The sequence below is a fragment of the Papio anubis genome, chromosome 18 (assembly GCF_008728515.1).
Source record: "Papio anubis isolate 15944 chromosome 18, Panubis1.0, whole genome shotgun sequence".
NCBI lineage: Eukaryota > Metazoa > Chordata > Mammalia > Primates > Cercopithecidae > Papio > Papio anubis.
Genome location: NC_044993.1, coordinates 15,562,398 through 15,577,532, shown reverse-complemented (window position 1 = coordinate 15,577,532; position 15,135 = coordinate 15,562,398). Strand labels below are relative to the sequence as shown.

Genomic DNA, 15,135 nt, shown 5'->3' with positions numbered 1-15,135 from the left:
TGGCCTCCCAAAGTGCTCAGATTACAGGCGTGACCCACGGTGCCCGGCCCAAATATTTTCAATTATTATTTTTTTTACAAGTGTGTCCAAATCAGGATCCGGAACAGGTTAACTGATAAGTATCTTAAATGTATTTTCATCTGTAGTAGTTCTTCCTTCTTCCCTCTCCTCTGCCCCTCTTTGGTTGATGTGGTTATTTTTACATTGGTAAATATTCGTAATTAGTTTTAAGTGTGTTTAACCACATAGAAAGCTTTGAGGAAGAACATGATTTTCTAATTCTCTAGCACAGCATGGGCAGCAGGAGTTCTTGCATAGCAGAATGAGATAAACATGGACTAGACTCACTTTGTTGTTGGGTATGGCCAACTGCAGGCTATAAAGATTTTTGCAGAATGGGAAAGCTGTTCTTACTGGCAACTGGTTTTTTTTTTTTTTCTGAGATGGAGTTTTGCTCTTGTCGCCCAGGCTGGAGTGCAATGGCACAATCTTGGCTCCACCTGCCTCAGCCTCCTGAGTAACTGGGATTACAGGTATGCGCCACCAACGTCCCACTAATTTTGTATTTTTGGCCGGGCGTGGTGGTTTTCCTTCATGCCTGTAATCCCAGCACTTTGAGAGGCCAAGGCGGGTGGGTCACGAGGTCAGGAGTTCAAGACCAGCCTAACCAACATGGTAAAACCCCGTCTCTACTAAAAGCACAAAAATTAGCTGGGCATGGTGTCGTGTGCCTGCAATCCCAATGACTCGGGAGGCTGAGCCAGGAGAACTGCTTGAACCGGGATCTGGGAGGCAGAGGTAGCAGTGAGTGAGATCGCACCACTGCACTCCAGCCTGGGCTATAGAGCAAGATTCTGTCTCCAAAAAAAAAAAAAAAAAAAAATTGTATTTTTAGTAGAGACAAGGTTTCTCCATGTTGGTTAGAGGCTTGTCTCGAACTCCAGACCTCAGGTGATCCGCCAGCCTCAGCCTCCCAAGGTGCTGGGATTACAGGCGTGAGCCACCGTGCCTGGCCTGCTTTGGTTTTTTGAGACAGGGTTTTGCTCTGTCATCTGGGCTGGAGTGCAGTGGTATGATCATAACTCACTGTAACCTTGAACTCCTGGGCTCAAGCAATCCTCCCACCTTAACCTCCCAAGCAGATGGTACTACAGGCATGCACCACCACACCAGCTGATTTTAAAAACTTTTATGGCCAGGCGCGGTGGCTCAAGCCTGTAATCCCAGCACTTTGGGAGGCCGAGGCGGGTGGATCACGAGGTCAGGAGATCGAGACCATCCTGGCTAACATGGTGAAACCCCGTCTCTACTAAAAATACAAAAAACTAGCCGGGCGTGGTGGCGGGCGCCTGTAGTCCCAGCTACTCGGAGGCTGAGGCAGGAGAATGGCGTGAACCTGGGAGGCGGAGCTTGCAGTGAGCCGAGATCGCGCCACTGCACTCCAGCCTGGGTGACACAGCGCGAGACTCCGTCTCAAAAAAAAAAAAAAAAAAAAAAAACTTTTATGTGGCCTAGCTATATTGCCCAGGCTGGTTTCAAACTCGTGGCTTCAAGTGATCCTCTCACCTTGGCCTCCCAAAGCACTACAATTACAGGCATGAGCTACTGCATCCAGCCATGGTTTAAGAGCTGTTTTTACATCATAAAAAACAAAATGAGAATTAATACTTTAATACAGAATGAGAATTAATACTTTAATATAGCATTTATTTAGCTTTTCTAGATCTTGGCTGCAACTCTAGTATTCATTTTTGTCCATTACTACTGCCTCCAACTACCATTTTGTTTTCTATTTCTATTTTCTGTTTCAAGTATTTTCTAACGATTACCAAGTAGTCAATGTATACAATGAGTCAATATACAACTAGGATGAAAAGTACAGAGTGCCAAAGTATGTACCACCTATCCTGAGTGTTTCTCTCTTTCATTTTTATTTGATCGTGATATAAAATATTCAGTAACCTAATATATAGGTCCATATATGCTCAGTCACTGTCGATAAACACCATCACAATACTGGGTCTAGATGTCTCTACATGGATCAGGCAGATCCCAGGTTTTAATTCCAATACTAGTTTTAATAAAAGTTGGTATATGTTCAACCTGTTCAACAAAATTTCAGTTAAGATGTCAAACCACCCAAAAGTCATTTGAAGGAATGTTCCCTGTGCTGCCAAATAAAATACAATATGGATAAATACCACGAAGAAGATAACCTACATTGGGTCTCCGGATCTTATGTGTTTGCAGGCTGTCTGGATTACAGATTCACAAGCTTCATTCAAAGCTCGGTCAATGCGGTAATCTGCACCAGGGTCAGTCTCCTGAATCAGTGTTTGAAGCTGAATTAAAACAAATTAAGAAGGAAGAAAGAAAGTCACTTAGGTGCTAGGGAAGAGCAGTGTCTTCATACAATCAGTTGCTCAGTCCTATTTGCCACAATGTACTCCAATAAAGTTGCCTACAGTTGTCACTAGCCAAGCTCAAGAGCCCTTGCCAAATACTTTTCCAACTGGTTTCTCCACCTTGACAGAAGATTTTTCTGTTTGAGTCATTGTAGGGACTGCTTATCTATGTTCTTCATAATCCCTAGAGGTCTTTACAACATGAACACGAAGGCTGCCTCTTTGCTTTTATCTGCCTATTTGTTAATCAAATTACTAAACCTGGTGCTCCCAGCGAAGCCAGAATTGAGTGGAAAGGAGTAAATAAAGAACATTTTCAGTCAGAGACCTAACTGGGTCATAAGAATCCAGAATTTGAATTTTGCTGCGAAGACAATGGTATTAAGTCAAGTGTGCTGTGCTTTATTAAAAGCAGATGTGCAATTTCATTTAACTTGCAGAAATATCAACTACAAAAAACAAGATTATGGTATTTATAATGTCCCATTTTCCTCAACTATTTTTCTATAACCAAGAGGTAAACCAGAGCTTGCTCATTTTAAGTACATAGAAAAATACTTGTCATTATGCAGCTGGAAATGTGACTATATTCTTTATTGTTTACTTTTCCGTCTTGTCACGGAATAAAGGAAAGACAGGAGAATAGGTACTTCACATTTTTTTCCTGCCTTAAAGGCACTTGAGGTGTTGATGAAAAAGCTCTCAATTAAAATCAAAAGAACTGAGTTCTATTAATAGTTCTGGCTCTGACAGATTAGCTTTGAGAACATGGACAAACTGATTTAGTTTTAGTTTCTTTAACTGCAGAAAACTGTAAGAAATAATAATATATGGGAGAATACTAGGTAAACTGCAAAGCATTTTACAGCCATGAAAGATCATTATTACTACAGATAAGTAGCAGATGGTATTTTGGGGTAGAAATCTTTTTTTATTTTTTCCCCCTGAGACAGAGTCTCGCTCTGTCACCCAGGCTGGAGTGCAGTGGCATGATCTCCACTCACTGCAACCTCCACTTCCCAGGTTCAAGTGATTGTCCCGCCTCAGCCTCCTAAGTAGCTGGGACTACAGGCATGTGCCACCACTCCCGGCTAACTTTTGTATTTTTAGCAGGCACGAGGTTTCGCCACGTTGGCCAGGCTGGTCTTGAACTCAAGTGATCCGCCCGCCTCGAACTCCCAAAGTGCTGGGATTACAGGTGTGAGCCACCACACCCAGACTTGGGGCAGAAATCTTTAATAATAGAAAGCAAATTTGAAAACTATAATCCTTACTGGTTTGCATTCCCTTTTGTCAAGTTAAAAAACTGGAACCCTGCTGTGTCACTGATTTGTCCTCTGACACTTATACATGTAACCTATGATCCCACAGGGCCTCCACTGGAACAACTGTGGGATCATAGGTTAGATCACAAATTTATCAGAGAACCATAATCAAAAGGAAATAAAGGAAAAAAACACAAACTTCTATTATCCTGAAAGAAGCTGGTAATCCAGATGAGACAAACATGAAAGATTTCCAATATTCTAGGATAGAAGTTATTTATACCAAAAATTCTTGGTGGCAATTTGGGAAAGCTACAACATGCCGTGGTTAGCTGGTAGGAAAATTACTATCGAATGATTACCAACATTACTTATGACATTTGTTGACAAAGACCAAAGTATCTACATCTTTTTCTGAGAGAAGTTGGAAGCAACATGGGAGTCTGCAAGTCTCTGAAATAACTGTATCAGTTAAATATCCACAACTGACAGACAAACTTTAAGAAACAATACATGCACTAGACTGCAACTATTTACAGGCGAAAATGGATGCCCTCCAGAGCCTAGTGGGCTAACAGCTCCAGGGATCATTGCCACTCTGGAATTTAGTGATAGTAGCGTGGGAAATAAACACTGAAAATGGGAATTGCTACATGATTATACAACTATTCCAGCCCCTGGCATGCTTAGGAAAACCTGGGAAAATGCTTCAGAGAGATGACTAGAGAATAAGACTGGCAGTTATCTTTGGCCTAGGAGAGCCTGGGCCCACACTTGTTCAGCCATGAATGAAGAGAATTTTACAGTTCATGATTATGGTACATTTGGGAGAGTAGGTACTCAATAAGATGATAACTATCCTTATGCTTTACAGCTTACTACCTGTTGAGAAATCACTAAATCAATCACCAAGCAGAGAACAGAGAAAACTAATGGTCAACCACAGACAGGTATTGAAGTCTGCTGTATTAGGAAGAAAAATTTGAAAAAGAAAGAAAAAAGGGGCCAGGCACAGTGGCTCATGCCTGTAATCCCAGTAGTCTGGGAGGCCAAAGCTGGCAGACTGCTTTAGCCCAGTCGTTTGAGACCAGCATGGGCAACATGGTGAGACCCCATCACTTAAAAAACAAAACAACAACAAAAAATAAAAGAAACTCCCCCAAAATGAATTATTCTAAAACATTCGTCAATTTGACTGGGGATGGATACTGTAGTAGAAGACTAAGGACATTTTTCTCCCTTTGAATCATTTAGGCCTTCAATTTTTGTGGGCAAAATCTAAAAACCCTGGGTCCATAAAAATAAAAATAAAGTGCTTCTTTCCCACTTGGCTAAATTTATTTTTTATTTTATTTTAATATTTTAATTTTTTTATTTTTTGAGATGGAGTCTTGCTCTGTTGCCCAGGCTGGAGTGCAGTGGTGTGATCTTGGCTTACTGCAACCTCTGCCTCTCAGGTTCAAGCGATTCTCCTGCTTCAGCCTCCCGAGTAGCTGGGACTACAGGTACCTGCCACCACGCCCAGCTAATTTCGTATTTTTCGTAGAGACGGGGTTTCACCATGTTGGCCAGGCTGGTCATGAACTCGTGACCTCAAGCGATCTGCCTGCCTCGGCCTCCCACAGTGATGGGATTACAGGAGTGAGCCACCACGCCCAGCCCCACTTGGCTAAATTTAATATGGGCAAAACCATATGTTTCATTACTTGAAGCAACCCTCTAGATTTGCAAAGTACTTTTCTTCTGGGCCCAAAGGGTGATGTGGGTGGTACTTAGGTATCTTTCAAGTTGAGTCACTAGTTCTTTCAACAAGCTAAATTTTAAAAAGCCCTGGGTGTGAATTAGGTGCCTTGAAATAAAGTCAAACCAGTCTATTTTCTTTTTTCTGTACCCTTTACTACAAGTGTAGCCTCAGTAAAAAGACAGGTTTAGGCCAGGCATGGTGGCTTACACCTGTAATCCCAGCACTTTGAGAGGCTGAGGCGGGCAGATCACCTGAGGTCCAGAGTTCGAGACCAGCCTAGCCAACATGGTGAAACCTCATCTCTACTAAAAATACAAAAATTAGCTGGGCGTGGTGGTGGGCGCTTGTAATCCCAGCTACTCAGGAGGCTGAGGCAGGAGAATCACTTGAACCTCGGAGGCAGATGTTGCAGTGAGCTGAGATTGTGCCACTGCACTCCAGCCTGGGCAACAAGAGTGAGACTCTGTCTTAAAAAAAAAAAAAAAAAAAAAGGTAGGTAGGTTGATTCCTAACCCTCTCCCGACAACCTTTCCATGCTGCTCTAAGGATGAAATGCAAATATAGCCTGTCTCCTGATTCATTTTTGGTCTGGGTCCCAGTACCTACACTGGCACAGAGGTTTCCCAAGGCAGTCACCAGCAACAACTGCACCTTAGCAACAACACTGTGGCAAAATCAAACAGCAGATTCCAGAAGCCTTCCCTCCTGCCCAGGTTGGTATTTTTAAAAAGTTAGAAATTTGTCTATTTTTCCACCACGGGATGCATAGACATGCATGCATGTGCACACACATACAGACATGCATGCACACGTGCACTGGTGTCTACTCTGGGCCAAGGTGAGTAACTAAAGCTAAGATATAATTTTACTCCACGTCCAAATTCTATAAAACTGTTGTGTTTCAGACTGCAAAGTTTTGTTTCAGACTGTAAAAATCTGATTTTACATGATTATCAGGAAAATACAATTCAAGTTGATATCCAGTTTTTAATAAAAATGCCAACTACAAAATAATAGACTGACTGTGGTTTTCTAAAGTTACACTGAGGGAGGAGAGCCTCAAGTTTCTACTATTCTAGGATATAAAGTGAAACTATCTCTCGTGCTCCCTAAAGGAAAGTTCACTGCACAGGGCACACTGGTGCCTGTGGTATGTTAAGTTGCTCTAAGACTCCTATCCAGTAAAAAGTAATCAACATGGACAACAGGAATGAAAGAGATGTACTAAATCTCTAATATATTAACTTTGTGTTTTGTACCTGACCTATAGTTATTCAACTGTTTATGAACGCTAAATCAAGAAGAACTTTAATTTCCCAAAGTATGCCGTGAGGTTTAGGGACAGAAAAAGGACTCCCATGATGGCACATGTTTACCCATGTAACAAACCTGCACATCCTGCACATGTATCCTGGAAATTAACATTAAATTAAATTGAAAAGAAAATGGCTCTTCCTTGCATGGTTGCCCTAGTATATGAAGAAAAGATAGTGTGATTTCAAAAACGACATGCTCTCTTAATCCCTCAGGCTAGGAATTCATGCCATGCTGCAAATCAGTAACAGAAAGAAACTCTTAGAAAAAATTTCAATTCATATCAACTCTTTTTCAGCCTCAACTCAATCAAACCTATTATAACAGGCAAATTCTCTCTTGGTAGAGGGCCTATCCTCATTGATTGGAACCGGGTTTGCCTTGATTCTGAGTTTAGGAAATCCAGTCTAGCAAGCTGCCCTTTCTCTAGGAACTCTAGCAAAGAATGCATTCTATCTATCTAAGAAGACGATTCTTTTTATTGATTATGAGCTCAAACTTTTACTCTGTGTAGCAAATGCCACATTCTTACTAAGATACGCCTGAAGAAGCAACGTGCAGTCTCTGATCATTTGTACCTAATGTTCAATGTGATATCACAAATGATCCATATAAAGCAAGGTAGGACAGCATCAGGAAGAGGCTTCTCAGCTGATAAATGTGACATTCAAAATGGCAATAGCAAATGTCTCCTTACCGCCTGCTGGCAGTTCATTCCAAGGTTCCCCTTCTCCCCGCGAACTACTTTCATCAGACAGTGTAGAGTCCGCCCTTTTCGATGTAATCCGGAACAATGGTGTTCAATCTCCCCCCGACAGCTTAGGATGATCTCAGGGCTCAGAGAAAAGTCTTCCATCAACATGCGTCGGTAATCCAACATCTCCCCCTGGCACTCACTGCTCACTTGTCGCCCTAAGTTAGGATGTAAGTCATAACATTACGAAAGGTGATGCTATGCATTAGCATCAGAAATCACCACCTATTAAAAGTACATATTTCTATGTGTCATATAATATACCTATCAGTCATGCTAACATCTGAAAAGCTTAGAATTAGCAAAAGCTTTAGCAACATAAAATAGGCTTAGACTCCAGATATTCAGGCTTCTCCTGTCAGTGTTCTGCATGAAACAGGTTTTACACTACTGCAGTAATAATGCAAATGCTTTGCCCATGGAAGCCTTATCAATAACTATTGGGGTAAAAATGAAAGCCAAAGAACAATCTCCACTGGCCTACACAATTAAAGCTTTCAGAAAAGACTACATTTCAGATATTCACTATAGGCTCCCCCAACTTCTTTGAGCTGTAAATGCCAATGGAGAAAACTTAAAATAAAAAGATTAAAACAAAACAAAACAAAACAAAAACTGGTCACCCAGACAGTTAGTTTAGTGATAAAGCCAAAATTTGAAGCCAAGTCTGACCCATGTGCTAAATCGTGCTACCCTGAGTCTCCCCAAAATATTGCACAATGTGTATTTCAAAAATGAAAACTAGGCCGGGCGCAGTGGCTCACAACTGTAATCCCAGCACTTTGGGAGGCCGAGGCAGGTGGATCACGAGGTCAGGAGATCGAGACCATCCTGGCCAACATGGTGAAACCCCATCTCTACTAAAAATACAAAAATTAGCTGGGCGTGGTAGTGCATGCCTGTAATCCCAGCTACTCCAGAGGCTGAACTAGGGAGTCGGAGGTTGCAGTGAGCTGAGATTGCACCACTGCACTACAGCCTGGTGACAGAGCAAGACTCCGTCTCAAAAAAAAAAAAAAAAAAAAAAGAAGAAGAAAACTATTCAGCTGGGCACGGTGGTTCATGCCTATAATCCCAGCACTCCAGGAGGCCAAGGTGTGAGGATCGCTTGAGGGCAGCAGTTTTGAGACCAAGCCAGCCAACATGGCAAAACCCCATCTCTATTTAAAAAAAAAAAAATTGCCAGGTGGCTCACGCCTGTAGTCCCAGCAATTTGGGAGGCCGAGGTGGGTGGATCACCGAAGTTTGGGAGTTCAAGACCCACCTGACCAACATGGTGAAACCCTGTCTCTAATAAAAATACAAAAATTAGCCAGGTGTAGTGGCGCTCGCCTGTAATCCCAGCTACTTGGGAGGCTGAGGCAGGAGAATCACTTGAATTCGGAAGGCGGAGGTTGCAGTGAGTTGAGATCACGCCATTGAACTCCAACCTGGGTGACAGAGTGAGACTCCATCTCAAAAAAAATAAAATATAAACAACACGAAAAATACTCAAAAAAGCAAATATGGGCGGAAACTAACATTTATATATATAAAGCTTTCGAGTATGAATCCAAAAAGGAACAGAAATGATTAAAAAAAAAAAAAAAGAATGCTACCTCTGTGTACAGCTGACTCCAGGCACATTAGCAGGTAGGAGAGTCTGGCTTCACGCGATCGCGGAAGATTTTCCACATTGCACCGGTATTTCTTCAAGTCACTTTTACAGGATTTGGCCAATGAATAACTGACTTTATAATCCTGGGCAATCAGCTTTTGGCGGGTTGTGAGTGCTTCTCGACACTGAGGAAAGAGTACAGCAACAGCCGTGACACCACTCATGTAACTTTACTGTTGACGTGTACCTCTAAGATGAGCATGGCGACTCAGCCAAGTACATGTCAACAACTGCAGTTATTACCAACATATCTATCTTTAAGTTTGGTTAAAATTTTCACAATTGAGCTAAACTAGTGTGGCATGAGACAGGGGTAAGTGGGTGGAGAACCTACAAATTCTGTAGTCACTTGCTAGTTGCTGCTGCAATAGCAGCTGTCCAAAATAAGTAAATATCTCATAGATCCCAATACATTAATCTGACACATAGCATTCTTTTCCACCTTAACAATACCTGTAACATAAATTTCACCAGCATCAAAGTGGCAACTAACATAACATGTGGGGCCGAGCGCGGTAGTTCACGCCTGTAATCCCAGCACTTTGGGAGGCTAAGGCAGGCGGATCACGAGGTCAGGAGATCAAGACCATCCTGGCTAACACTGTTAAACCTTGTCTCTACTAAAAACACAAAAAATTAGCCAGGTGTGGTGGCGGGCGCCTGTAGTCCCAGCTACTGGGAGGCTGAGGCAGGAGAATGGCATGAACCTGGGAGGCGGGGCTTGCAGTGAGCCAAGATTGTGCCAATGCACTCCGGTCTGGGCAACAGAGCGAGACTCCGTCTCAAAAAAACAAAACAACATTTGGGATATTCTGGTCAGTGCTTTAAAATACAATTATTCAATTATTCTATATCATCTGAACAATGATACAAGATTTGAATAAGACTGTTCAAATGATAAAAGAAAAAGGAAATGAGAAAGATTTCTTCAGCTACATAGGAAAGAAAATGACAAGACAGCAAAATTAATTATTTCATAAGCCATCAACGATTCTTGCATTCATCCAGGGACAAAGAACTAAAAGAGGATGCTTAATGATATAGCTGCTGAAAAATTAAATAGCTAATTGCCTAGAAAGCACATTGATTTGGTTAACCTAAACTTCTTGAGGAGGCAGGGCTGGCCTTAGTGTGCTTTTATATAAAATTCTTTGATTTTACTCCCCAAACAAAGTAACATCTGAGAATTTTATATAAAATCATACTGAGAATTTTATATAAAACCACAGTCAGAGGGGGGTGGATCACCTGAGGTCAGGAGTTCAAGACCAGCTTGGCCAACATGGTGAAATCCTGTGTCTATTAAAAATACAAAATTAGCCAGGCATGCTGGCAGGTGCCTGTAGTCATAGCAACTAGGGAGGCTGAGGCAAGAGACCCGCTTGAACCCGGGAGGCAGAGGCTGCAGTGAGCCGAGATCACGTTACTGCACCCCAGCCAGGGTGACAGAGAAAGACTCCACCTCAAAAAACAAAAACAAAAACAAAAAAAACCTGAAAAAACAACCACACTGATAACCCTACTTGGCTTCTCACTATCTAGATATCACAATCAGGGTTTCATTTTCTTGGTTTCAGCCAAATATGCTTAAACCCAAGTACCTCGCCTCTGAAAGGAGTGAGCTTATCAGTCACTTACATTTTGGTATAAGATTATAAGAATATTGTTTGAGAGACTGAGAAAGCTTTTTTTTTTTTTTTTTTTTTGAGACAGAGTCTCACTATGTCACTCAGGCTGGAGTGCAGTGGCACGATCTCAGTTCACTGCAACCTCCTCCTCCCGGGTTCAAGCGATTCTCCTGCTTCAGCCCCCGGAACAGGCGCCCGCCACCACCCCCAGCTAATTTTTGTATTTTTAGTAGAGACGGGGTTTCACCATGTTGGCCAGGCTGGTCTTGAACTCCTGACCCCATGGATCCACCCGCCTCAGCCTCCCAAAGTGCTGGGATTACAGGTGTGAGCCACTGCGCCCGGCTGAGAAAGTTTTTAAAAAACAAATAGAACATTCATTAGTTTCAAAGTAATACTTACCTTTTCACTCATGGATTCTTCAAATTTATGGTTAAAGAGGCACTTATATACTCTGCCCTCACCAGCTTGTGTCTATAAGATGGAACATACACATTATTATTACTTTAGCTAAACAGTTATGCTGAACATTATCCACAATCGCATATAGAACTTTCTATTAAATGATTATAATGGTAAGTACCTTTGGACAAACAGTTCTGCCATTTATAAGATTTAATAGGCTTTTAACAAAAACAGTGACTGCAGTAAAGATGAAAAAAATATTCCCATGATATCTGGAGTTTGTCATTTGTTCTCAAATACATTTTGTTAATTAGGGAACCAAGAGAAGTGTCAGAGTCTGAGTCTTTTTTTTTTTTTTTGAGACAGAGTCTTGCTCTGTTGCCCAGCCTGGAGTGCAGTGGCACAATCTTAGCTCAGTGCAACCTCTGACTCCTGGGTTCAAGCAATTCTCCTGCCTCAGAACCCCAAGTAACTGGGATTACAGGCACCCGCCACCCTGCCCAGCTGACTTTTGTATTTTTAGTAGAGATGGGGATTCATCTATTGGCCAGGCTGGTCTCGAACTCCTGACCTCAAGTGATAGGCCTGCCTTGGCCTCCCAAAGGGCTGGGATTACAGGCGTGAGCCACCGCACCCGACCTCTGAGTCTTCTTTCTTACAAATGTATGCTAGAGTTAACAAAACTCTACATCAGTGGCTCTGATGGTTAAAGCTGTTAATGCAAACCAGCAGGCAGAGCGGAAGTGTACACAAGTTGCTTTCAGTACTTTGTTGTAAGGATGGAGGGACTATTCTATTTAAAGTGTTAGAAGGCTGTTCTATAGAGTCAGCAGGTGGTAATCAAGGATTTGGTTTTAAAAATTAGCCACCTGCTATTTTCTTCACCTTAGACAAAAACATGTAAATACATAATGTGTCAAAGTTTTAGCCACTGAGTAGATGTAAATAAGACCCTAGGTAAAATAAAATTCCTACAGATAAAACAGACTTTCAAGAACTGAAATTTAGAAGTGAGATAAGGCAGAAAAAATACTATCCGGAGATTATCAGAAGCCAGCTGTTAACTAAATGTTCAATCAGCAAGGTTGAGCACCCAGTTACCACTTTCTGCTACACTGGAACCAATTTCATCTTCCATTTCTGTGGCTTTTCTACATGTGAGGTTTCTTGATGGCTTATTTTATGTTAGAATAGAGTATTAAAAAATATTTAAGTCACAGTGGCTCGTGTCTATAATTGTAGTACTTTCAGAGACAGAGGTAGGAGGACAATCTGAGGCCAGGGGTTCAAGACCAGTCTGGGCAATAAAGCAAGGCCCCATCTCTACAAAAATTTTTTTAAAAAATTGGCCAGGCAAGATGGTGCTTTCCTATGGTCTTAGCTACTTGGGAGGCTGAGGCAGAAGAATTGCTTGCACCCAGAGTTGGAGGCTGCAGTGAGCCATGATCACACCACTGCACACCAGCCTGGGCAACACAGTAAGACCCTGTCTCAAAAATTAGGGAGGCTGAGCTGGGAGGATTGCTTGAGGTCAGAAGTTCGTGATCAGCCTGGGCAACATAGTGAGACTCAGTCTCTCAAAAAACAACAAAATTTAATTAATTAAAACAAAATTATATATGTGTAAAAATAAAAGGAAGAAAAGAATAGTTTCTGAGCTGACTCACATTTTCACAAAAACGCTCCCGATCGTCTCGGCAAGCAAAATATAAATGCCGGTCTAAGTGAAAGTCATCCGATGACAGTTCAGCCACCCGGAGAATGGCTTTCTTGCAGAGTTCAGAAACTTGAATCTTGGGTTCTCTTTCTTCTGCTTCTTTCACCAGGCCTTTCTCCAAGCATGATACCACCTCACCTTGTGAATGTGCATCCTAAAATAGCGAGGATATTAATATTTTAAAACTTTCACCACATGGGTTTCAAATAAACAACATTTGGCTAAACACACACACACACCCCCACACACACCGAGTAATAAATCCCCACCATAGAGTTGGCTTATTAACGTTCTGCTGAGAAATCAGATAAGAACCAACCACACTGTGGAAGTTAAAGAAAATGCTCTCAATAATCTTCAGTTAGAATATAATGCTTGCATGCTACAAATGGAAACAGAGATCTTAGGAAGTTTAAGTATTATAGTTTAACTAGCACTAGAAATAAGAACCTGAACTTTTAAAAATTTAAAATGTCAAAAATTCATAAGAAACACAACAGGGCTGGGTGCGGTGGCTCACGCCTGTAATTCCAGCACTTTGGAAGGCCGAGGCAGGTGGATCACCTGAGGTAAGGAGTTCGAGACCAGCCTGGCCAACATGGTGAAACCCCATCTCTACTAAAAATACAAAAAATTAGCTGGGCACAGTGGTGGGCGCCTGTAATCCCAGCGAGTCGGGAGGCGGAGGCAGGAGAATCGCTTGAACCTGGGAGGCGGAGGTTGCAGTGAGCCGAGATCGTGCCACTGTACTCCAGCCTGGGTGACAAGAGAGAAAAGAGAGAAACTCTGTCTCAAAAAAACCCAAAAAAACAAAAAGACAAAAAACAAAAAACCCACATCAGCTCAAAGTTCTGGTCATAGTTCAATACTGAAACTACACTGCCGAAATCTCCAGGCATTTCCCAAATAACAGTGCTTTCGGTCAAGTTAAAAACCAACAAACCACAAAATCCACTAAGAAGCTAGAGACCTTCTTTCTCCTTTTCCTACTCTGTAGTGTCCACAAACATCCCAATATGTAGAATCTGTTGTTAAATACTCAACTGGATGTTTTGGATTTATCTTAATGGGATTTAACAAGATTACCACTGTTTACACAAAATGCTTTTGAGAGTTTTCTTAAAAACCATCCAATTATCTTTAATTGTACATTTCATCATCCCCATGGCAACCACAAACATTCATTCATGCAAAATATGAGACAGTTCCCCTAAATATTTTCTATTCAAGAGTCCTAATCTATACTTATAAGATATGTTTCAACAATTTAAGGTATAACCACTAATAGCGCAAACCAAAGCATCTTAAAATATAGTGCTATCAGCCCAGCGCGGTGGCTCACGCCTGTAATCCCAGCACTTTAGGAGGCCAAGGTGGGCAGATCATGAGGTCAAGAGTTCAAGACCAGTCTGGCCAACACAGTGAAACCCTGCCTCTACTAAAAATACAAAAAATTAGCCGGGTATGGTGGTGTGCACCTGTAATCCCAGCTACTTGGGAAGTTGAGGCAGGAGAACTGCTTGAACCCAGGAGGTGGAGGTTGCAGTGAGCTGAGATTGCACCATTGCACTCCAGCCTGGGGGACAGTGCGAGGCTCTGTCTCAAAAAAAAAATAATAATAAAATAAAATAAAATATATATAGTGCTATCACTTATTTATACACACGCACTCAAAATCTTGTTATAATAAAATACATATCTATGAAATAATCTACATACAATAAAAAGATTATGGCCAGGAGTGATGGCTCATGCCTATAATCCCAGCACTTTGGGAGGCCGAGGTGGGCAGATTATCTGAGGTCAGGATTTCGAGACCAGCCTGGCCAGTGTGGTGAAACCCTGTCTCTACCAAAAATACAAAAAATAGCTGGGTGTGGTGACACCCACCTATAATCCCAGCTACTCAGGAAGCTGAGGTGAGAGAACTGCTTGAACCTGGGAGGCGGAGGTTGCAGTGAGCTGAGTTATCGCCACTGCACTCCAGCCTAGACAACAAGAATGAACTCTGTCTCAGGCCAAAAAAAAAAAAAAAAAAAAAAAGATTCCTAAAACCAAGTAGGGTAACACCTACTTCAGACAAAATTTCAAATCAACCAAAGAATGTATTTTTTTCTATTTTAATAGGATTTGTCTATAGCACCTTAATTTCCAAGGGTTTCCACGAAAGCTTTCATGTTATCTCCTGACACACATATGAAGAAAGGACACAGCTCTGATATCTACTGTGGACATGAATGAACAGA

At 41.8% G+C, this 15,135-nt stretch overlaps 1 protein-coding gene across 1 annotated transcript in view; it reads right to left on the bottom strand.

The window, feature by feature from the left end:
• The window catches only part of GLG1 (golgi glycoprotein 1), a 147,985-nt gene that overhangs the window by 32,497 nt on the left and 100,353 nt on the right, over nucleotides 1-15,135 (bottom strand). Inside the window, exons 5-9 of the mRNA XM_031658095.1 lie at nucleotides 12,840-13,043; nucleotides 11,170-11,241; nucleotides 9,081-9,264; nucleotides 7,426-7,640; nucleotides 2,221-2,342 (exon numbers count right to left, since the gene is read on the bottom strand). Of these exons, the coding sequence (XP_031513955.1) occupies nucleotides 2,221-2,342; nucleotides 7,426-7,640; nucleotides 9,081-9,264; nucleotides 11,170-11,241; nucleotides 12,840-13,043 (797 nt within the window). The remainder of the gene's footprint in view (nucleotides 1-2,220; nucleotides 2,343-7,425; nucleotides 7,641-9,080; nucleotides 9,265-11,169; nucleotides 11,242-12,839; nucleotides 13,044-15,135) is intronic.